General features: G+C 41.5%; 2 protein-coding genes and 1 long non-coding RNA gene across 6 annotated transcripts in view; 2 read left to right on the top strand and 1 right to left on the bottom strand.

Moving 5' to 3' along the window:
- SMG1 (SMG1 nonsense mediated mRNA decay associated PI3K related kinase) overlaps nt 1–4,722 on the top strand; it is a 108,708-nt gene extending 103,986 nt beyond the window's left edge. For all 4 annotated transcript variants that reach the window (XM_079120842.1, XM_079120840.1, XM_079120839.1 and 1 more), the window contains one exon: nt 125–4,722. In XM_079120842.1, the coding sequence (XP_078976968.1) occupies nt 125–202 (78 nt within the window). In that variant the 3' untranslated portion in view covers nt 203–4,722. The remainder of the gene's footprint in view (nt 1–124) is intronic.
- Nucleotides 4,723–6,855: 2,133 nt separating this feature from the next.
- ARL6IP1 (ARL6 interacting reticulophagy regulator 1) lies at nt 6,856–15,571 on the top strand. The gene is made up of 6 exons (XM_079120908.1): nt 6,856–7,014; nt 9,367–9,500; nt 10,098–10,217; nt 13,125–13,242; nt 13,682–13,766; nt 14,404–15,571. Exons 1-6 carry the CDS (start codon nt 6,979–6,981, stop codon nt 14,520–14,522), a joined length of 612 nt encoding a protein of 203 aa, XP_078977034.1. The 5' UTR covers nt 6,856–6,978; the 3' UTR covers nt 14,523–15,571.
- Nucleotides 10,225–22,130, bottom strand: LOC306649718. Its single transcript, XR_013760699.1, has 3 exons — nt 22,077–22,130; nt 12,512–12,568; nt 10,225–12,103 (listed from the first exon to the last, which is right to left on the bottom strand). It is a non-coding gene; the product is annotated as an uncharacterized lncRNA (long non-coding RNA).
- Nucleotides 22,131–22,185: the final 55 nt, after the last annotated feature.

Raw genomic sequence — 22,185 nt, 5'->3', positions numbered from 1 at the left:
TGTAGCATCACAGCTGCATGTCCTCTGTGATTAGAGACTTACTCTGAATTCATATAACTGGTATGTGAATCATGTCCACTCAAGTTCTCAGTGGTTTTAAATACCATCCTGCCTATTTTTACAGGTTGACTATGTCATTAAGGAAGCAACTAATCTAGATAACTTGGCTCAGCTGTATGAAGGTTGGACAGCCTGGGTGTGAGTGGCAAGCCAGTAGATGAGTCTGGTTAAGTGAGGTCAGACATCCACCAGAATCAACTCAGCCTCAGGCATCCAAAGCCACACCACAGTCGGTGGTGATGCAACTGGGGGCTTACTCTGAGGAAACCTAGGAAATCTCGGTGCACTAGGAAGTGAATCCTGCAGGACAGCTGCACTCAGGGATACGCCCAACACCATGGCCTGCAACCCCAGGGTCAAGGGTGAAGAAAGCAAGCTCACCGCCTGAACACGGAGATTGTCTTTCTGCCACAGAACAGCTGCAAACGTGTCAGGAGGTTAGCTGAGAAAGAAATCGGGATGCCGCGGAGCACAGAGTGATTTGGAACTCCATTCCACCTGACCCTGTGTGTACAATCCAGGAAAAACAAACCCCGCTCAGAAACAGAAAACTGGGGCCGCGAAGAAATCATAGCCAAGGAAGATTTGATGCATTCAGATTCTCGTGAAATGTGTTGCTTGGCAACAGTACTGGTTGGGTTGACCAGTAAGTACAAAAAGGCTATGCGATATGAATTTCAGAAATGGACTGAAAATGGAGAGCTCTGTAACAGATACACTACATTGGAAGAACTTACTTCTGAAATGAAGGGAAAAACCACCCCACTGATCCCCACTCCTCCCACCACTTACCTATTCCCTTTTTACCTAATCTAGTAGATTAGCCATCTTTCAGACTCACTTTTATTTCAATCCTCATGTTTCATATATTTCCATCTCCATGCTGTTAACTTATATTTGGAGAGAGAAACAGGAATTTCTCCAAAACCACTGATAACATGGAAAATTCAAGGATTGTTTAAAGGTCTGATGATCACATACAAAATGTCATTCTGGTTATTTAAGTCTTTTCTGTGATTCTATCATGTACAGTTTCCAGAATTGTCACTGTGCATTCAAAAGTAATGAATCTAACAGACATTTGATTTCATGTACACTCCCCTTTGCTTATAGTGTACACTTTTGGAGGTCATTCAGATTTTCCCTCTTCTGTGATTGCTGTAGTTTCTTTCATAGAAAGTAGCTAATCCAATGTAATCTTTTACCTTTTTAAAAACCAGGATAGAGTATCTATTAGAGTTTTACATTGTTGATGACAGATTAACAATAAAGTGATGTTCTGGTGGAGGTAGAGTGAAATGTTTAATTCAGTTTTCTTATTTGATACTTTTAATTTACATCTTGTAAATTAAAAGTGCTTTAGTTTACCTGGCATTTTAGGACATGTACATGAAACATCAGACAATGTGAGAACCACCAACATCTTTTATTAAGTTCAGTTATTAAAGTAGTCTGTGAAGTGCTTTACTTTTTGCATAATTTTAATAGCTCGTTGTTCAGTGATATAATGAATTCATGATTAAGGTTTCCTTAAATTTAGCATTGCATTTCAGTACTGACTGACTGTGTGAGCTAAATCATTGATCCAAAATAAAAATCCAGTCTAGGATTCTTAAAATCACGTATCAACAAAATAGAACACAATTTAAATCTTTATTGAGTACATTTTTCTTGCATTTTAGAGATTAGGTTGGACAGTCACTTTCTACTTGCCAGTCTTCAACTTGAAAGGTAGTAAGGAAAAATTTCACATAGCTCTGGGCCTTTTCCGTGTTCTGACCACCACATATAATCCTTAAATACCTGTGAGAGAATGCATTTCAGTATCAGTACTTTCTTTATACTTGAACAAGTATTGCAAGAAAGGTAGTATTTTTGAATACCCACATGTCCAATAGCAAGTTTAGGAAACTAGCGCATCAAATTTTCTTTTCCTCATTGATTTTTGAACACTCAAAACAGCCTAGCTGGAATAATAATGCCATATTGTATTTTGCACACTGCTTTATTTCCTGGAAGCTTTGGGAGCTACTGCATTCAACACTTGATTACCTCTGCTCTCTCAAGATTATACATGAGTCTTTTCAGCAACATTCTTTATTGCCACCAGAAAAAACTTTTGTCGTGATGATAAAACCAGTTCACACTTGATTGTCCTGATAGATAGTATTCAGAAATTGCTTCCACTTTAGTAACTAAGATGAATGAAATAGGTAAATTTTATTGCCTGTGAGTTTCAGGCTTCAGAGGTACTACCTGGCACCTTATCCAAGAAAAACAAGACAGCTTTATTTCTTTAAAAAAAAGAAAAAAAGAAAAAAAAAAAAAACGTGCCTCTGGTAAGTTTCCATCACTTTTATTTAAAAATGGTCCCTCAGAGAATAGTGTCATTGCGTACACAATGCGTGTCTGGTCGTAGGGCAGATAGGAGTAGCCAGTGACTTCCAAGCTTGCTTTTCACTGCACTCTGGACAGGACCCTAGTCTGTAAGGCTTGGCTTCCTCTGAGAAGTCATTCTGTAAATAGCCCTGCCGCTTTAAATTTTTGCAAAAGTCCTCATCAGACTGAGAAAACAGGGCTATATTTTGAGGATTATCTTGGAAAATACTGTAAAGTTAGAGTGCTGTGATTTTGAAGTCACTCATTTTTGATGACGAATTACCTGTGGAAAACCAGGGATCTTTGTCCATCGTTCTGTCTCTTCCTTCCATTCCTCCCCGTCCGTCTTCCCCTCTCTGAGTCAGAGGGTACAGAATAATCTACAAACAACCTCTTCTATTCAAAGTACCCTTGGAAATCGGAAGTTTAAGTGTTTTGTCTTTAATTTGCTGGAATTACCTATTTTTTAGTTGATTTCTCTACAAAGCTGTGGAGGCTTGGTAGTTTATGAAGCTATTTCTCTTTTACTGTTTCTTTGGTGTGTCTTGTAATTTCTCCATTTCTGGTTATGAGTTCATCACGTAGTTTACTGGATGATTATTAAGATTCTTTTGTGTCTGATGCTTGTGCTGAGTTTCTTTGTTTGCTTTTTGTTTTTTGAGATATGTGAGATTTCTGTGAGAACTAATAATTAGGCTCTTGATCTGCTTCCCTGAATTGCTCTTTTAGAGCCCAAACCCCAGGTTCAGGGTGAGGATTTATAATAAAAGGAAAACTCCCATCACTTCTGCCCTTAACACTTGCTTCTATTACCTAAGCTTAGTAAGTAGTTTTAAATATTATCCAGTGTTTGGTGTTACCTGCATTGTTTTTGTTTTGTTTTTTAATTGTGGTTGTTCTGATGTGTGAAATTTAAGGAAAGAGCCATTTAAAAAATGCCACGCAGGGCAATGCAAGTACAGCCAAATATTAGAGTTGATGTGCAATCTTAGGTCCTTTTTAATCTGGGGTATTATAGGCAGTACTTTAAATCAAAGTCTTCCTGGCCTATTTTCCTCCACCTTTTTATAATTACTCTGGGGGCTTACTTGTTTGGCAGTACTAAAATCAAAGGAGCTGGTTCTTCTTTTCTCCCAATTCTTTTCATATCAATGAAAATGCCTACAACTAGCCTATTACTCTTAGCCTGTTACTCCTCTTCATATACATCAGATATCAATGAATGTGTTACTATTAGGCATTTAAGCATCTTTGTTTTACAAAAATTTAGATGAGTATGAAAACCAGTGTTCCATTTTATATCTTGTTGAGCTTGTTTAAAAAAAAAATGCCAATAATTTAGAATTAGGATGTTCCCCCCTTTAAATCAAGGAGGTAGAAATATTAATGCAAGGGTCACTTAAAGGAGGTAGATTTTGCTCTCAATTATTCGGGTAGCATTAGAAAGATTCCTCCTTTGGGGAAATACTAGCAAGCATCACAGAATTTTTCAAATGTTGAGGAAGGGGAATATTCATTGTCTTACGAAACCCTAAGGGTTTGCTGCACTTTGCCTGCTTTTTGGCCTGGGTAACTATGTCACTATCCTTATTTACAAGATGGCGAACTGACTCTTATTGTGAGAAGCTTTTGAGTTCAAGAGTTAGTTGTAAAGCAACCACTTAGGTAGGGTCCCTTGCTTTCCATGGGAATTTGGCTGGGCTTACTAGGAAAAACAAAACCCTTTGTAGTGCTAACATAAAAATTGCCATACAATTAGCTCCGTTTTTTGAAGAGGTAAACTTACATTGCATGTTGTTCTGAAATGCAGACTTTGAGAATGTTTTTCTTTCAAAACAGGCTGATTAAATATAGTTTTAGTTTTGTGTTTTTCAACAAAATTTCCGCTCCTGTTTAATTGCATCACTTATTTTTCTGGTTTAAATTGTCCTTGTATTTCCACCTGAAACATCAGTGGCAACAACATCATATTTCACTTGTTAATTTAGTTTTTAACCCTTATGAGAGCAAGTTGAGTTGAATGAATCTTCCTTGTCCTAGAAACATTGTATAAATAGTGGCTTCTCTGTACAGAAGGTTGTAATGCCTCCTGATGGATATAATTTTGTGATTGTATTTAAGATTAAAAGTTGAATAAATCACACCAGCTTCCTGAAAATGTTCATAATGCATCTTTTGGAAAACAAAAATACATGCCTACTTTGCATATTTGCATTATCATGGCAAAGATTATATGAGATACCTGTTTTTCAAAAAATAAAAGTTCAGTCTTAAAAGATACAACATTTAAGCTCTGAATTTATTGAAGTAGATTCCAGAAAAATTCATTTTGGAACATGGGTAGCTTTGTTTTTTTCTCTTTAAAGCACTAATTACCTTTAAAATAACCTAAATTCTCAAAAAAGTTAATTATTTTACTCAATGTTCAGTTTTTCAACAGCAGTGGAACTTTTACTTCAGTGGGAAAGATCTTGGTATTAAGGATCATTTTTTAAACCTAATTTCTTCCAGTATTTGCCAAACAAAACTCCAGACCACTTTTGACAAATGTGTATGCTCCCTGGGGCATGAAAACCCTGAAGGAAGATAGAAATTGTCTGGCTATTCATATGTTGAAGATGACATTTGTTGCCTCTAGGTTCTGTTAAGAGGATTTATGTTAACTGCTTAATCATCTGGCACGTTTCAAAAGATTACTTCCTATCTTCGTGCTGCAAAAACAGTGCTCAGAAGAAACCTTCAATAAGGGTAGTTATTTTCAGTAGTTGAACCACTTGGACATTTATTGAGAGACCTATGGAAGTTCTAGGATATGCATTTGGGAGTGATCTGGGAATACATTCTGGGAATAATAAACTCTGGAGAAATCGCTGAGGCTGTTTTTTAAACTACCTTACTGGACTTTTAGGAACTCTGTCCTCTCCTTTGGAAGTGGATGTTACTGTGCCTCCAGCAAGATTGCCACCTCAGCGCTCATTGTTATGTGGGGGATGATTACTTGAGTCATTTTGTCCTTTCCTTTAAAAGAGGTGAAGCAGGGCTTGCTTCTCAAATTCCACAGCTTTAAAATCTCCCCAAATAGGCTGTCTACTGCATCTTAACTACATAACCTATTACACACACACACACACACACACACATCCTCTGTTCTCCCCCTCCCCCCAACTTTCCTTAAAGTGTGACTTCATGGAAGAGTATTCTTCCTTTGCAAAAGGTTTTGTTGTTTTATTAAAGTGTTTCTACCTGATCCAGATTGCTTCCACCTCCACCGTCCATAGCTCCAAGGTAATTGCACACTGTTTCCTGAAATCCACAACTCTTGCCCTTGTCAATTTATGTAGGGGCAGTATGTGGTCTGCACCTATGTCTTTCCGACTTTCCTGAATTTTAAAAAAATCTGATAAGTGCATTAAAAATAAACCCAATGCATAATATAGGTGTCTATAAGCGAGTGAAAGATTGGTAGTTAAAAACCATGATTAATTGATCTGAAACAAACATCTGACCAGGCCAGTGTTGACAAAACTTTGCACAGAATAACGAAACGCAGTTGCATTTTGAAATTCTGGATAGAGAGGATAGTTTCTCAACATAGTTCATCTAGTTCCAAAATTGCTTATGCGTTTCACTGCCTGTGAGGTTTACATTTTTCCTTAGTATGACCTTATGCAAGAAGGTTCAGTCAAAGCCAATCCCTTCTTGGAGAAGGAGCTTGTTTAACTGAAATGCTTCATAACGGATTTCCCTGAAGACCCCATGCAAATAAAGCCCTTTTATAAGCCAGGTACTTTTTTCACAAGTTCAACTATTTTTGCCCCGCCCCCAAGGGAAAGTCTTATTCCTACTGAGTAGGAGGAAGACAAGGCAGAAAAATTCACATAAAGCAGCTTTTTTCCCTTGTACTCAAAACTTAATGAGGTAGGCGTGAGAATATCGAGTCACAAATACGGGCTGAAGTGCTTAAGGGCTTGGCCAAGCCGGTAGGTGCAGGGAGGGCGAGGGACACTCGGTTGGTGGGGATACCAGCCCAGGGGACGTTGTCACGTGTTCATCTCCCTTCCGCCTGACACTGCACAACAGCACATTTCTTCGACTTATCGGTTTTCTGTAGAGGAAACTTAGCTGCACTGGGTTCCAACATAAAGAGGTGCGGGAGCTACCGTAGCTGCCAAAACTGGAGAGCTACAGGCCAGACCTTGGCAGAGGCAGTTGAACGGCTTCCGGCAGCTCTGGGCGGAGCACGCCCTCTGTGCGCTGATTGGCCAGTCCATGTCCCCACCCCCTCAACCCTGCGCGGCTTCTTTCTCCTTTGACCCCGATTTCAAGCCATGCGCTGGGCAGCAGTTGGTCTAGCCTCCTTTAAGCCTGAGCTCGATCCGCCCAATGAGGAGCGAGCTTCGCGAAGGCTGTCGGGAAAAGAGGCCGACCTATATAAGCGGCCTACGGGGCGTTCCCTCGCGCTCCAGTGGCGGTGCGGGTGTCGGAGGGAGGTAGGCTCTGAGGGTGCTTCGCGCTCGTTGAGACTGCATCTCAGGGACGATGGCGGAGGGAGATAATCGCAGCACCAACCTGCTGGTGAGTCGCGGCGGCCTGTCGCGAGGGAACCGAGCTGGGCTTCCATATTTTGGTGGGTTCAGCGGGGCGGGCCCGGCCCTTCGTCCCCGGTTTCCAGCGCAGGCGACGCCGCCGGATTCAGCCGCTGCCTCGGTTTCTCCTGTGTGGCGGTCAGTCGTCGTGTCGACCCCCCAGCCTCCTCTGGGGAGGTCCAGGACCCGGCGCGAAGTGCGCGTGATTAGCCACCGCGAATGGGGTTGGAGGAGGAAGTGGAGAAAGGGGGCTGTGGCGGAAAGAAGCCCGGGTGCCGGCCGGCGGCGGGCCGCGAGGGGCCTGGCGAGCGCCGGCGGGGCCCAGGCGCCCGCTGTGCCCGGGTCCCCCTCTTTGGTCGTAACCGAGTGTGCCTTCGTTCTTCCCCCCAAAAACTCGGGCAAGGGTGGAGGGTGAAAGGGCTGCTGCCGAGAATTCGTTGCAGCTGGCATAACTTAAAACGGCAGAGAGGCTGCGAGCTCGCTGCGGAGAACTGGAAGTGGGGTCCAGCCGAAAGGACAATGGCAGGTGTTGGCGTTTTTCTGGAGGTGGGAAGCCTGGGTGCGGGGGCTCTGAACGACTGTAGACAATTTTAGAATAATAAACAGGGATACCAAAAAACTGCAGGACGTAGTAACATGGGCGGACAAATTTAATGCATTACGAATTTAATGAATTTGCACGATCTAGGCAAAAAACAAGAGAGACATCTTTGCATTATCTCCATTGCCCTTCCCCAAGGAAAGGCAGGCCACACGCCAGAAATGAAGAGGAGCCAATTTGACTTTGGCACTTCAAGAACCCAATACTGACCAATTAAGTGACTTAACGGGGGTCGTTTGTTGGGCATGATTTTCATTTTGCATTTGGTGTATTTTGAAAGACACGGACCTCCCCCCCAATTCTGTCCCCCACCCTTACACACACACCTTCTTTATGGTTAGTCACCAGCATGGTTCCTTTTAAGAGGATTAATTGAGGCACAAAGAAATCGCCCAAGTTCAATTGAAATGAGATTCCCAACTCAACCACTCCTTCTAGCAAAGCAGTTTAATTTTAAAGAGAACAAGTCCTTGGTTCTTGATCTCCTAGATTCAAATCTGCTTATGTCTCTGCATCTTGCTTTCCTCATCTATAAAATAGGGATTGTTAGCAACACCTTCCTTTTGCAGTTTTTGGGGGTATTAATTGGAGTGTAAGCTATAAAATGCTTAGTTTCCAGTATATAGTAATCTATTTAACTATTATTAAGTGGGGGGTATACAGAAATGCTGAGGTCACCTTGGTGATTGTGGCACTGATAGTGTTTTTTATTAAGATTAACCAACATTATCCTATTTATGTATTTTTCAGTGGTATATACGTAAGGACGCTTGGGGGTGATGTTTTGTTTTGTTTTGTTACTGGGGATGGAACCCAGGAGCACTCTACCACTACATCCCCAGCCCTTTTTATTTATTATGTTGAGACAGGGTCTGAGTTACCCAGGCTGATCTCCAGCTTTCACTCCTCTTGCCTCAGCACCCTCAAGTGAGTAGCTGGGATTATAGGCGATGCCACTCCCCCAGCTGGCACTTGGGTTTCTTGTCATTTTTTTTCTTCCTTTACCAATGTCAGCATAAGGGCTTTTGCCATATTAGCTCATCCTAGAGGTCTCTTTTGGCTCTCAGATTTGCAGAGGAATCTGAAGTCTCATCAAAATGACCTCATAAATGATAAGAAACACAGTACAGAGGAGCTTAGGAGCTTGAAGTGCCACATGTAATTTAGTGAAAGTAGTTTTCCTTAATTGTGCAATGAATGCCAACATCTAAGTGATTCCATTACACAAAGAGCTATTTTAGAGACTGAATGCTGTTCAGGGAAAGGCTTTCCTAATGGATTTAGAAATAAGGAATTTAAATCAATGAAATGACAAAAGAACAGATAATTTTAATCACCTGAAATGAACAAACTTAAAGAATCTAGTATTAATACCAGGCACTATCACATGATTCTGTTTATGACTTTGGTGAAATTAGTTACCCATTTGGAGCTTACATTCAAAACAAGTAATTGTCTCTTTGTGGCGCACTGTAAGGATCATGTCACATTGTGGTTGTAAAGACTAGGTAGAAAAGCGCTTGGACACCGAGGTGATCATTAAAGGATAGGTTTTTTTATTCCTCCTATAGGTTTCCATCTTTGGTACCAAGACTGTAGTTTTTTAGAAACTAGCTAGTTTAAGATAGTAATTTGGTTAAGAAATCTTTTACATATTTGGTGCCTTAGAAGAAATTAACTGTGTTAACCACAAAAGTGTTCAGAGTTAAAATGATTGCTTTAAATGTCGATTGTGTGTAGGCTGCAGAGACTGCGAATCTGGAAGAGCAGCTACAAGGATGGGGAGAAATGATGCTGATGGCTGATAAAATTCTCCGATGGGAAAGAGCCTGGTTTCCACCTGCCATCATGGGTGTGGTTTCTTTGGTGTTTCTGTAAGTGAGCTATTAGATTACGAAGGGTTGTCCTTTTATTAATAAAGGCTCAAGTAGTACATAGCTTCCACCTATGGAAGCTTTTGTAATATATAATCTGCGAAGAATGCCTTTTATAAGCAGTTCACCTTCATTCCAGGATTTGTAGTACTTACGTAAACCTGGTAACTTAACACAGTTAAATAAATCAGTGACACTTGAACTTTTTGGCCTCAACACCCTTTATACTCTTAAAAAGTATTGTGGGGGCTGGAGTTGTGGCTCAGTGGTAGAGAGCTTGCCTAGCATGCGTGAGGCACAGGGTTTGATTCTCAGCACCATGTAAAAATAAATGAATAAAATAAAGGCCTATCAACTTCTAAAAAAAAATTTTAAAAAAATTGTGAACCCCAAAGAGCTTTTGACTTTTTATATTTACATTAACCATTTTTGCTATGATATGCTATGAAGCCTCTGGAAAACCACCTGTGAGAAAACTGAAAATAGCAAATAGCAAATACCATCTTTGAGAACTTATAGACTAAATGAATAGTTAAACATCTTCGGCTAGAAATAATAATGACTTTATTCTAACCTTAACTTTTTCTCTTTTAACAGGATTATCTATTATTTGGATCCATCTGTTCTCTCTGGTGTTTCCTGTTTTGTGATGTATTTATGCTTGGCTGACTACCTTGTTCCCATTCTAGCACCTAGAATTTTTGGCTCCAATAAATGGTAGGTGGCATGATTTGGCAGTCTCATTTCTGAGGAGTTACTGAACCTGGTGGATGTGATTAGTGTACTATAATTAAGTGCAGACAATTCTTTAACCATCAGACACTAAGGTGTTAGATTTATTGCTTTCATGGGAAGAATTTCTTAGCCAATTTCAGATATAAATCATGAATTCCTAAGACTTATCTCTCCATGGTTTTGGGGGTTTTTGTTTGTGTTCATGTGTTTCGGGGGTGGGTACTAGGGATTGAACCCAGGGCCTTGCACAAGCTAGGCAAGTTCTCTACCATTGAGCCACATCCCCAGCCCGTTTTTAAATTTTTGAGGCACGGTCTCCCTAAGTTCCCCAGGCTGACCTCAAACTTGGGATCCTCCTGCTTCACCCTCCGAAGTAGCTGGGATCCCAGGTGAGCGCCACTGCACCAGCCATTTCCGTAGTTCTTTTACGGTTGACCATTCGTTCTGATCTGTATTTTTTTCCCCATTCTAGACTTTATTGAAGTGAGGTTTTTTGTTTTTAAACAAGTAATGTTTTAACAAAGGATTGTAGAACTTAAGCTTTCTATAAAAGTTGAACATTTATATTTGCGTTAATATTTAATTTCACAAACTATATTCGAATGAATATAAAAGCAATAACTGGGAGATTTTTATCCACATTCATTGAGCAACTTTTTATTAAATGTCTACTACATCAGGCACTGTTTTAAGTGCTGTGAAATATTTTGATCTTGTGCTTAAGGGTAAGATGTTGGGGCATTGAGGGGCACCGAGGCAGTGCAGTGGTAATTGGCTAAATGCACACCAAGGACTTCAGAATAGATGCAAGCTGTATCTGCAGATAGGTAAGATCATAAGCAAATAGCTAAGGCTAGTATTGAAACTATTTTAACTTCCCTTTAGGATGCTGAATTTCTCACCTTTGATCCAAATAATGAGCCAAATTAGATGTTGGAATAGATATTTTTTTACCTAATTGCCTTTCCTCCTTGGTTGTTTATTTTAAGGTGATTAGTAATCTACTTGGGCCTTTAGTTTTGTCTGTAGATGATAGCAAATTATAAAATTTGTAAAAATGAGAATTTTAAGTATGTGCTTTATGGATTTTTAATAGCCATGTATTTGGGGGAGTTTGCTTAAATTCTGGGATAAGTGAGTATGTTGCATGTTTCTTTAAAGATGTTTTCCTTACAACGTGGATTAATTTTGGAACTGTCCTTTGAATTATTTTTTTACCTGAATTAATATATTGTCAGTTTTGGAACAAGTTGGTGACCATGTGGTATAACAGACTTTACAAAGGGAATCAACCACTGACCTTGACTTTATTAACTAAATGGCATTCTAATCTGCTAATTCGTAGCTCCTAGAGGAAAACTTTCAAATATAAACACTGATAGTCTCATGGTAATCGTATGGAACTCCCCCACCCCACGCCAGCCCACTACTAAGGATTGAACCCCAGGGGTTCTCTACTACTGAGCTATATCCCTGGTCCTTTTTTATTTTTTATTTTGAGACAGGGTCTTGTTAAGTTGCTGAGGCTGGCCTTGAACTTGCAGCCCTCCTGCCTCAGCCTTCCAAGTCTTTAGGATCATAGGCTTGTGCCACTTCACCCAGCTGGAACTCAGTTATTGACAGCAAATTTTATTTTTTGATTTTGTGAGAATGATCTGATCTTATGGGGGGCGAAAAAAACAGTGTTGCACAGCCATTATCTAACCTTGACCATGGGCAACATACAAGGTCTAATTGTATACAAGAAGTTCTGGGCTCAGTTGAAATCCTCCTACTTTTATCTGTCACTGCAGTTTTACCGGGATGAGGAGTAGAGGAGAGAAGGCATTGCATTCCTCAGTGTAGCCGTAATAGTGGCCATTGTGTCCCTGTAGCAAAGACAGTACAGAGGAAATTATTTATTTTTTTATCAGAAGAAGATAAATGGGACTGTCTCAGAGGGTCTTTTAGAATAATTATTAGAGCTGTTTGATGCTTGTATTTTCCCTTACTGAGACTGAATAATAAAGAATTTGGATTTGAGCTAGGTAAGGTAGCACATACCTGTGATCTCACCTACTTGGGATGCTGAGACAGGAGGATCCCTAAGATCCAGTGTGGGCAACTTGTAGACCCTGTGTCAAAAATTAAATGATAAGGGCTGGAGATACAGCTTAGTGGCAGAGCATCCCTAGATTCAACTCATCCCCCACCAAAAAAGGGATTGAACTGTTCATTACTATCTTGGCATCAAATGTATGAAGTCTAGTTGGAGTTATTATGCCTTGAATACTTACCATCTTTCAGAGTGCTCAAATTCAGCTATTTGATGGGACTGCAGAACATATTAGGATCTGAAAAATATAGGAATAGAAAAATGAAGTTTTTGCTCATGTCTAACATGGTCTATACAAGTCATGAGTCTTTTTGTTACTGTCATTAACCAAATGTGGCTTTAGAAAGTATAGATTGCTACTAATCTATTAAAAATATGTACACAAACACAAGCTTCTTTATGTAAAATTTATTCCTATACTATAAAAGTTGTCTTACAGATAGGTGCAATAACTTTTTAAACTTTATAAGATAATGGTTAACCAGTATTTTTTGTTCAGACTTTGTTGTTTGGTGGTACCAGGGACTGAATCCAGAGACACTCTACTATGGAACTACATACGTCCCCAGCCCTTTATGTGTTTTTAATTTTGAGACAGGAGCTTGCTAAGTTGCCCAGGTTGGTCTCAAATTCGCAATCCTCCTTCCTCAGCCTCTCAAGATCACAAGGCATTTGCCCCTGTGCCAAGCAATTTCAGCCTTCTTTAGAAGATAGCTCTTTACATGTAAAAAGAGAGTGTATTTCTGTCTGCTGGAGAGATTTGCTTATAACAAAAAGGAAAATTCTTTTTCTAGGACCACTGAACAACAGCAAAGGTTCCATGAAATTTGCAGCAATTTAGTGAAGACTCGACGCAGAGCTGTAGGCTGGTGGAAACGCCTCTTTACATTAAAGGAAGAAAAACCTAAAATGGTATTTATTTCATTGCGATCTAATGATAGTGACGACCTTTGGTCTTAATAGTTACAGTTGATATTTATTAGTCTCCACTTGCATAACTCCTTAGTACATACATCAATGTTTACTTGTATTAACCTGAATCACAAAAGTTTAAAAGTATATTTTGCATTTAATTTTTTATTCTAATAGGGCAAATTTTTTCTTTCTCTTACCAAAGTAAAAAACATACATCTAGAAAATGTTTGCTTGCCTCTAACAGCTTAAGGCTAAAATTCTTTTTCTAACCTTTGAAAGAAACTTTTTTACTTGATGAAATTTGCATGTGTATATGGGGCACGATATGATGTTTTGATACATGTACATGTTGTGGAATGGCTGAAATAAACTCTTGAGTCAGACTTCTTGGGTCTACTTCTAGGAGTTGATCAATTCTTGTTGTTTTCATTGTTAGTACTTCATGACCATGATCATTTCTCTTGCTGCGGTTGCCTGGATTGGACAGCAAGTCCACAACCTGTTTCTCACCTACCTGATAGGTAAGTCTTCAAAGAAAATTTGTCAGCACATCCTGGCCAGGGAAGTCTACGTGTAGCGTAGTCAGTAAACAAACACATGGAAGCTTATACCAAGCTTGAGGCACTGACCAAAGAACTTTGGGTGTATAGAAAGGTTACTGAATTGGACCCAGTGGTGCACAGCTATAATCCCAGCTACTTGGGAGGCTGAGGCAGAAGAATTCCAAGTTCAAGGCCAGACTGGATACTTAGCAAAAAATAAAAGGAGTGTGACTGTAGCTCAGTGGTAGAGGACCCCTGTGTCCAGTCTCCAGTAACACAACAGAAAAGTGACTTAAGATCAGGTCCTCATTCTCAGGGATTTTATCATCATAGGAAGTAAAGACAAAGAACTTAATTACTAAGGTAGAAAGTAGTGTATAAAATAAAAGCAAAAGTAGAATGCAGTGTACAAGAGGTAAAAATAACTGATTGTTATGTGAGGCTGGGAGAGCGTAATAGCAGAAGTTTCTGGGGATAAAACCCAGTGGAAGCAGTGGATTTTCTATCGCTTCTTCCTGTTAAGAGTGTCTGACAGTCTGGGGATCTACCTTCTTTAAAATGTAATAATCTTTAGGAAAATAATTGCTGTCTCCTTAATTTTGTTTGTTTACTTAAGTGACTTTCTTACTGTTGCTTCCTGGACTGAACCAACATGGAATCATTTCGAAGTACATTGGAATGGCCAAAAGGGAGATAAACAAACTTCTCAAACAAAAAGAAAAGAAAAATGAATAATGCATCTGCTTTATTCCTGTGTTAATGGAGTATGCATCACCCCTGGGAACAGTTCCTACTATGCTGTTTGGATACTAAAATGTTACAGAAGTAGCTCTTGCTCTGCCTCACTCTGCCCTTAGTTCATAGAAATTCACACTTGCCAGGTAAGGCTTTGTGCATAGTGTCTTTGAGTCAGGTGTAGCTGGGTACATTTTCATCAGTTGGCCTTAAATGGACAACTCATTAATGAGTATGGCTCGTCTTGATTATTCTCACCCAGGGATAATTGAATTTTTACTTTTGACAACTTCCTTTAAAAAATAACAGTGGTGAATTTTACTTTTTAGTGAAATTAACAGTGTTGACATTTGTTTTAGCTAGGTGCAAGGTAGTGATCTGTGGCTGTGAGAAGCTGGATCTACTGTCTGCTTCACAGTTTGCTTAAAAAAACTGTCTGTCTGGCTTCATGAGTATAGAGACCAAGTTTACTACTTCTGAGGAAGAGACCAATTAATTAAGATTTGTTCTTTGTGCTGTTTTTTTGTTTGTTTGTTTGTTTTTCACGATGGGAGAAGAATCCCCATGGAATAAAATATAGCTAATTCCATGCCCTAGTTTGTACAGACTTCTCCCTTGTGCAAAACTTAAGCCATTTCTAGGAAACATTGATTCTTTGTTCCACAGGGAATCTGACAGGCTTAGAGCTGCTGTTCCCTGCACCACTTGTTAGTAAACCCTTAAGTCTTTTTAACAGCAGACTTTCAAAAGATTGTACTTAGGATTTTTAGCATACTTAGCATTTCATGTTTTCAGCTGACTTAAAGTCCGTAGTAGATTAAGACTTGTGTTCGATACCTTTACTCCATGACTAGCTAAACAAAGACAAAAGTCTTTCTGTGTTTAGTCAAAATTCATTACAGTAGAGAAGAAAATAACCTAATTTTTAAGACCAGAGAAAGCCTTCAAGGGTAAACCTCAAATTCCCATTCTTTGGTTGTGGCCATTACTTGGTCCCCTTTGGTTTGGCATTGAAGATAGTGACTACACTGACGACTTTTTTCCTTCAATATTTCTTTGAAAAATTCCGGGGCTGTTGGTGAGAGCAGACACGTAGTGTGATAGCTGGCCTCTGGTCTACATAGATTTATGACTCTTTGGAAAGCTTGTCAGTCTTTCCTTCTCAGTAGCTAGAAATTTAGAGTAGTTGAAATCTGTAGGAATAAACCTTTGAGGGCCAAAAATGTGACATGTTGGGAACAATTCTTAAACTGATTAATTAGCTGTAATGTAGTTTTGTGAATTTATTGCACTGACACTGTAAAACCTGTACCTTGTGGTATCTCTGTTCCTAATTAAGTGTTGTTTTCTCCCTTCAATATTGCTGTAAACACCTGCACCCGGTAGTATATGTTCAATTCTTTTTTTAATGTTTCATATGACAACTACCTTAATTTTACATGTGTTTCTTCATTGTAAATAAGCCTGTTTTCCTATCTGGATTTTTTTTGTGTGAATACATGTTCTACCAATTAACTACTTTAGCAGTTTTAATCCTGTATTATTTCTTCTATTTGTTTTGTGTAAAAGGGGAAAAATAAAAAAAAAATTTAAAAGCTGGAACTTTTCTTTCTTTCTTTTTTTTTTTTTTTTTTTTTTTTTTTGGTACTAGGGATTGAACCCAAGGGTACTTAACCACTGAGCGACATCTCCGGCCCTATTTTGTATTTTAGAGAAAGGGTCTCACTGAATTGCTTAGGGCCTTGTCCAGTTGCAGAGGCTCGCTTTGAACTCTTGATCCTCGTGCCTCAGCCTCCCAAGCCACTGGGATTACAGGTGTGCACCACCACACCTAGCTTTTTGTTTTTAACTGAGCCACTTTAGTGTTCAGGTGGATGGATTTCTGAATCCACTCTATGTGATCATTACATGGCTCTAAGATACTCTCTAAGAATGAGATGAAATAAAAGGCTTATATCTGTTCATTCAGCAGCCATTCAGGCACCATGCTATGCTAGGTGGAAGAGGAAATACAATGAGTAAGAGGGGCAGAGGTGTGAGGGGCAGCCAGAAGAATGGGCAGGGAACCAGGCCTGGTACCTGGCTCACGGTCTGAAACCCAAAAGGTGCTCGGTAAATAAGGGTTGGGTGACTTTTTTCTGTACTTCGTTTTTTGGTACTGGGGAATGAACCCAGGAGTCCTTTGTAACTGAGCCATATACTCAGTCCTTTAATATTTTTATTTTGAGACAGGGTGTCACCAAGTTGCCAAGGCTGGCCTCGAACTTGAAATCCTCCTGCCTCAGCCTCCTGAGTAGCTGGGATCGCAGCTACTGACTTCTTGTCTTCCCTTGAATCACTTTAGAATCAGCTCAAATCAAATATTTCATCTTTGGATCTTACTGGCTATACTTGGTGGCTTCTGAGAACCAGTCTGGTAGCAAGTTGAGTTCTGAGCTCCTCTGCCCCTGAGCGTGTGTATGGTCCTTTTTTGTAGCCTCCCAAGGGTTTGGTGATATGCGGTAAGGGACACCCCAACCCAAGGTCACCCCAGGGGTTGCTGTGGCTGCCTGATGCTTGAAACGCAGGCCTCCAGCCACGTTCCAGTGGTCCTATCCTTCAGTTACCTGGAGGAGCCTCGGAATGAGCGATGCCAAGAAGAGTCAAAGGGTTTGGGAGAGTTTTGTTCTCATTTTATTCTCGGCTTGTGGTCCCCCTGAGCTTCCCTCCACCCTGTGGGGCTGGCTTGGCAGTTTTTAAAAAGTGATTTAATACCAGCAGTTCATCTTCCGTATGTTAACATTTATTTTCACTCTGATCGTATCAATCCTGTTCAAAGACCTCAGCAGGTCCCAGTTTGCTTACAACAAAAACCATAAACCTGCTGGGCATGTGGCGCACTCCTGTAATCCAGCCAGTGGGGAAGTTGAGGCAGGAGGATCACAGTTTCCAGGCTGCAAATAGCAAGACTAAAAAAACAATCAACAAACTTGTAGGGACGTTTATATAGCATTCTTTTGTTTATTTTTTTGGTACTGGGGCTCAAACCCAGGAGCACTCTGCCACTGAGTTACAAGCTTTTGTTTTTTTATTTTGACACAGGGTCTCACTAAGTCACTGAGGCTGGCCTTGACCTTGCGCTCTTCCTTCAGCCTCCAGAGTCACTGGGGTTATAGGCCTGCGCCACGGGACCTAGTGTGGGTCCTAGTGTATGGTGTTCTGCATTCTATTTCTACACCACCCTATTTCCCCATCCCAACCCAGCCATCTGGAAACGTTAGTCTGTTTATTGATGGTACTAGGGATTGAACCCAGGGCACGCTACCACTGAGCCACATCCTCAGCCCTTTTTATCATTTTGAGACAGTCTCACTAAATGGCTGAGGCTGGCCTCAAATTTGTGATCCTTCTGTCTCAGTTTTCCAAGCCACAGGGATTTAAGGAGCATACCACTGTGCCTGGCCCCTTTAAGCTCTTGATCAATGTTAGAATAGGGCTGTTTTGGGCAACACAGCAAGACCCTGAAAAGGTGATGGGGAGGCAGGTGCTGTGATAAACAGTATCTATTGCCACACACAGCCTTTTTTTTTTTCTGGTATTGGGGATTGAATCCAGGGGCACTTTACCACTGAGCCACATCCTCAGACCTTTTTATTTTTTATTTTTGACACAGGTCTTGCTAAGTTGCTTAGGGCCATACTAAATTGGTTAGGCTGGCCTTGAACTTGTGATCCTCCTGCCTCAGCCTCCAGAGTTGTGGGGATTACAGGCATATGTCACATGCCCAGCTCCACATTCCTTTCTTAATGTTTTGATATCAGTTAGACCTAGAGCCAAATCTACCAAGTAATTTCACTAGTATCTGAGACAAATAACCTCTTCTTTGCTTTGACTTTTTAAACAAAAGCAAATTTTATGATTGAGTCTGTTTAAACTGGGTGCAGTTGCACACACCTGTAATCCCACTGGCTCAGGAGGCTGAGGCAGGATCACAAGTTCAAAGCCAGCCTCAGGAAGGGTGAGGTGCTAAGCAACTCAGTGAGACCCTGTCTCTAAATAAAATACAGGGTTGGGTTGTAGCTCAGTGGTAGGGTGCTTGCCTAGCATGTGTGAGGTACTGGGTTTGAGCCCCAGCACTACATAAAAATAAAGATGTTGCGTCCATCTACAACTAAAAAATAATTTAAAAAATAAAATACAAAATAGGGCTGGGGTTGTGGCTCAGTGGCTGAGTGCGCCTGAGTTCAATCCCCAGTACCTCCCCTCAAAAAAAAAAAAAAAGGTCTGGGGATGTGGTTCAGTAGTAGCATGCTTGCCAAGCATGGATGAGGTCCTGGGTTTGATCCCCAGCATCACAAAACAACAACAAACCCTGGATGAGTTAAGCACTGAAGAGAAGCACAGCACGTGGTAGCAGTCACAGATTGGTAACTCCCTCCTGACGCAGAGGGAGCAGATGAAGCAGCGCTGCCCTGGGAAAGCTCTACCAGCTCCCCAGGTCGCCTCTATGCTGTCAGAGCACCTCACTGCCAGCAAGAACACTGGTGTGTGGCACTGCACTCCTGTGATCCAGTCCCTCAGGCTGAGGCAGGAGGGTCACAAGTGCAAGGCCAGCTTCAGCAATTTAGCAAGGCTCTCTCAAAAGTAGAAAGGTTTGGGGGATGTGGCTCAATGGTAAAGCACCCCTGAATTCAACCCCCAGTACCAAAACATGAGGAAGGAGAACGAAGGAGAAGACGGTGAACAGGGTGTGGGGGGCAGGAGATAGTTTAGGATTATGACCCCCCTCCCCCTATTAATGAGACAGGGTCTTGCTGTGTTGCCCTAAACAGCCTCATTCTTAATACTGATCAAGAGCTAGAAGGGGCCAGGCACCATGGTACACTCCTGAAGTCCCCGGGGCTTGCGAAGCGGAGGCAGGAGGATCTCTCCTATAGCAATCTGTATCTCTTAAGCCTGGAACTGATAGCTCTGTCCCCCAAGCACCTGGTACAACACCTGGCACATGGTAAGCACCTGTGAGATGTTTGTTGAGTGAATAAATGAAAGCAGTTCATAGAGAGTAGACGTGCTAGTTTTCTACTTGTGTTAAGGTTCTTGAAGGAAAGTGATTTTGTTCCCTTAACCTCTCACTTCTTGCTGAGGCCCTCAGATATGGTGAAGTGCAGTTTTAGTAAACCAAATGGGTCATCAATGTACGTGAGCTAGTGTGTAAAGAGAATTTTCACTTAAAAAATAAATAATCTGCCCGGGGCAAATGGCGCACGCCTGTAATCCCAGCAACTCGGGAGGCTGAGGTGGGAGGATGGAGAATTCAAAGCCATCCTCAGCAACTTAGTGAGGCCCTAAGCAACTCAGTGAGACCCTGTCACTAAATAAGATACAAAATAGGGCTGGAGATGTGGCTCAGTGGTTGAGTGCCCCTGGGTTCAATCCCTGGTACCAAAATAAGTTAAATAAATAAATAAAATTTTAAAAGGCAAATGGTCCTTTTGGAGCATAAGCAGGGAACGCTATATCCCTGAGCCAAACTGCAAGCTTCGCTTTCGCCAAGGTTTGCCTACAATCGGAGACATGGTGAGGGCGAATGTGGTGGACCGAGTGTAGAATAGCTGCATGGAGCAGTCACTCGCTGCTATGGATTCTGCCGTTTGTCCTCAAGGAAACCTCAAGTGGTCGCTGGTGGTCCCATTTTACATTCGGGGAAATGTATTTGCTCATTCATTTACTCGTCTAATATGTACGGAGGGCTTCCTATGTGCCAGAAACTTATCTAGGAATTGAGAATGCAGTGGTGAGATCTCGCTTGCTTGGAACTCCATGGTCCAGGGCTGAGAGACCGACATAACTCCAGTGTTTGAGGTGAAAAACGCTGTGGAGAAACATCAGGCAGGCCTGGGGGCCGCGGACAGGCAGGGGGCTGGACAGGAGAGCAGAGGAAAGCTGGGGACCAAGCGTCCTGGCTGACTTGGGGAGAAATACTCAGAGGGAAAAGCCAACTCAAAGGCTCTGGTGGAGCATGCTTGGAGTGGGAAAAAAGCGAGCCGGGGAGATGGGTGCGTGAGGAGAGGTTTGCACCTAGTAGGACCCCACAAACTGTTGTAAAGGAATCTGGATTTTACTGACAATGATAGGAGGCCTTGGGGGGTGCATGCCCTGACTTCAGTTTTAGAAGGGTGATTCTGACCCTATGTGGGAAAGGCACAGTGGGCAAAGGCGCGGTGGAGGAGGAAGCGGCAGGGAAGGAGGCTGCTGCAAACATATCAGAGGTTAGTTAACTTGGGTCGCGGGTTCTAAGAGAGGGTGGAGCCAGAATTCACTTCCTCTTTGGTGCTCAGACCCTGGGCCCCAGGCTGTAGCCACAACTCTATGCTCTTTCCAGAGCCAAACGACTGTGAGCCTCTCCTAGGCATGTGGCAGACATTGTTCAAGCCCCTTGCTGCCACTAGTCATCTGACCCTTGCTGAGGCAGATTTTAGGGGGTGGATCCAGAAAAACAGGGCAGGTTTCAGTAGTAGTCCTAGTACCCCCAGTCTACATCTGGGGAAGGTTCAGAGAGGATAAATGACGAACCCAAAACAGTTCTTGTGCAGAAAAGCAGACAAAAGCTTTTGATTCAGAATCCCAGGTGTTTATTTCAAAACATTCGTGGCTTTCTTCCAACTTGTGTGTTCTGGAACTGGGAAAAAGCAGCTGGACTCCCAATAAATAAGTTCAAGGATTTAGAGCCAAAAAGGAACTACTGACCAACAAAACATTTTTAATTGTTTTGAATAAGTAATATATACACGCATGAGTCTCAAAATAAAAATTTAAAAAAAAAAAGGGGGGCTGGGGTTGTAGCTCAGTGGTAAGAGTTCTTGCCTAGCATGTGTGAGGCACTGGGTTCGATTCTCAGCACCACATATAAGTAAAAAAACAAAGATCCATGAACAACTAAAAGAAATTTTTTAAAAAATCCAAAAATGTATGTGGAGAAAAGGAAGTTCCTAATGCCATCCCCGGATGCAATGACTTCTCTGGATCCTTCCAGGACGCAAGCATCAAACTTTATTCTAAATGGTGAGCGGTGGCACACGCCTGTCAGCCCAGAGACTCCGGAGCCTGAGGATCGCAAGTTCGAGGACAGCTTCAGCAATTTAGCTGAAGCTCCGTTTTCTTATACCAGGGATTGAACCCAAGGGCGCATAGGTACTGAGCCACATCCCCAGCTCTTTTTATTTTTTTATGCTGAGCCAGGGTCTTACTAAGTTGCTTAGGGTCTCGCTAAATTGCCGAGGCTGGCCTTGAACTTGTGATCCTCCTGCCTCAGTCTCCCGAGCGGCCGGGATTACAGGTGTGCGACACCGCACCCGGCAGCGAGACCCTATTTCAAAATAAAAAGGGCTGGGGACGTGGCTCAGTGGTGAAGAGCTCCTGGGTTCAACACGTAGTCCCAAATTTAAAACAAACAAAAAAGTGGTAAACTGTTGTTATAATTAAAATTAGCAAGTATCCAGGACTTTTTTTTTGGTAGTATTCTTATTTTTACATATTAAGTGCTAAAAAATTAATCGAATCTCCAATTTTCCTTACCTGTGCCTCTCCTCCAGGACTCACCTGGGGAGGTCGATTCCCTCGACTCTCAACTGCGAATCCCTGAAAAGGCTCCGCCCCTACCTCCACCTTTTAATAAGCCCTTTTC

Source organism: Sciurus vulgaris (assembly GCF_902686455.1).
Source record: "Sciurus vulgaris genome assembly, chromosome: 18".
Classification (NCBI taxonomy): Eukaryota; Metazoa; Chordata; class Mammalia; order Rodentia; family Sciuridae; genus Sciurus; species Sciurus vulgaris.
Note: the sequence above shows the minus strand (reverse complement) of the source record. Positions and strands in the feature narration are given on the sequence as shown.

What these genes read in the sequence shown, in the direction of transcription:
- ARL6IP1 (XM_079120908.1), top strand. Translation starts at nt 6,979, where the DNA reads ATGGCGGAGGGAGATAATCGCAGCACCAACCTGCTG. An exon ending in ATCGCAGCACCAACCTGCTG is followed by an intron (nt 7,015 to 9,366) that starts GTGAGTCGCGGC and finishes GATTGTGTGTAG; the next exon opens with GCTGCAGAGACTGCGAATCT. An exon ending in GTTTCTCACCTACCTGATAG is followed by an intron (nt 13,767 to 14,403) that starts GTAAGTCTTCAA and finishes TGTTTACTTAAG; the next exon opens with TGACTTTCTTACTGTTGCTT.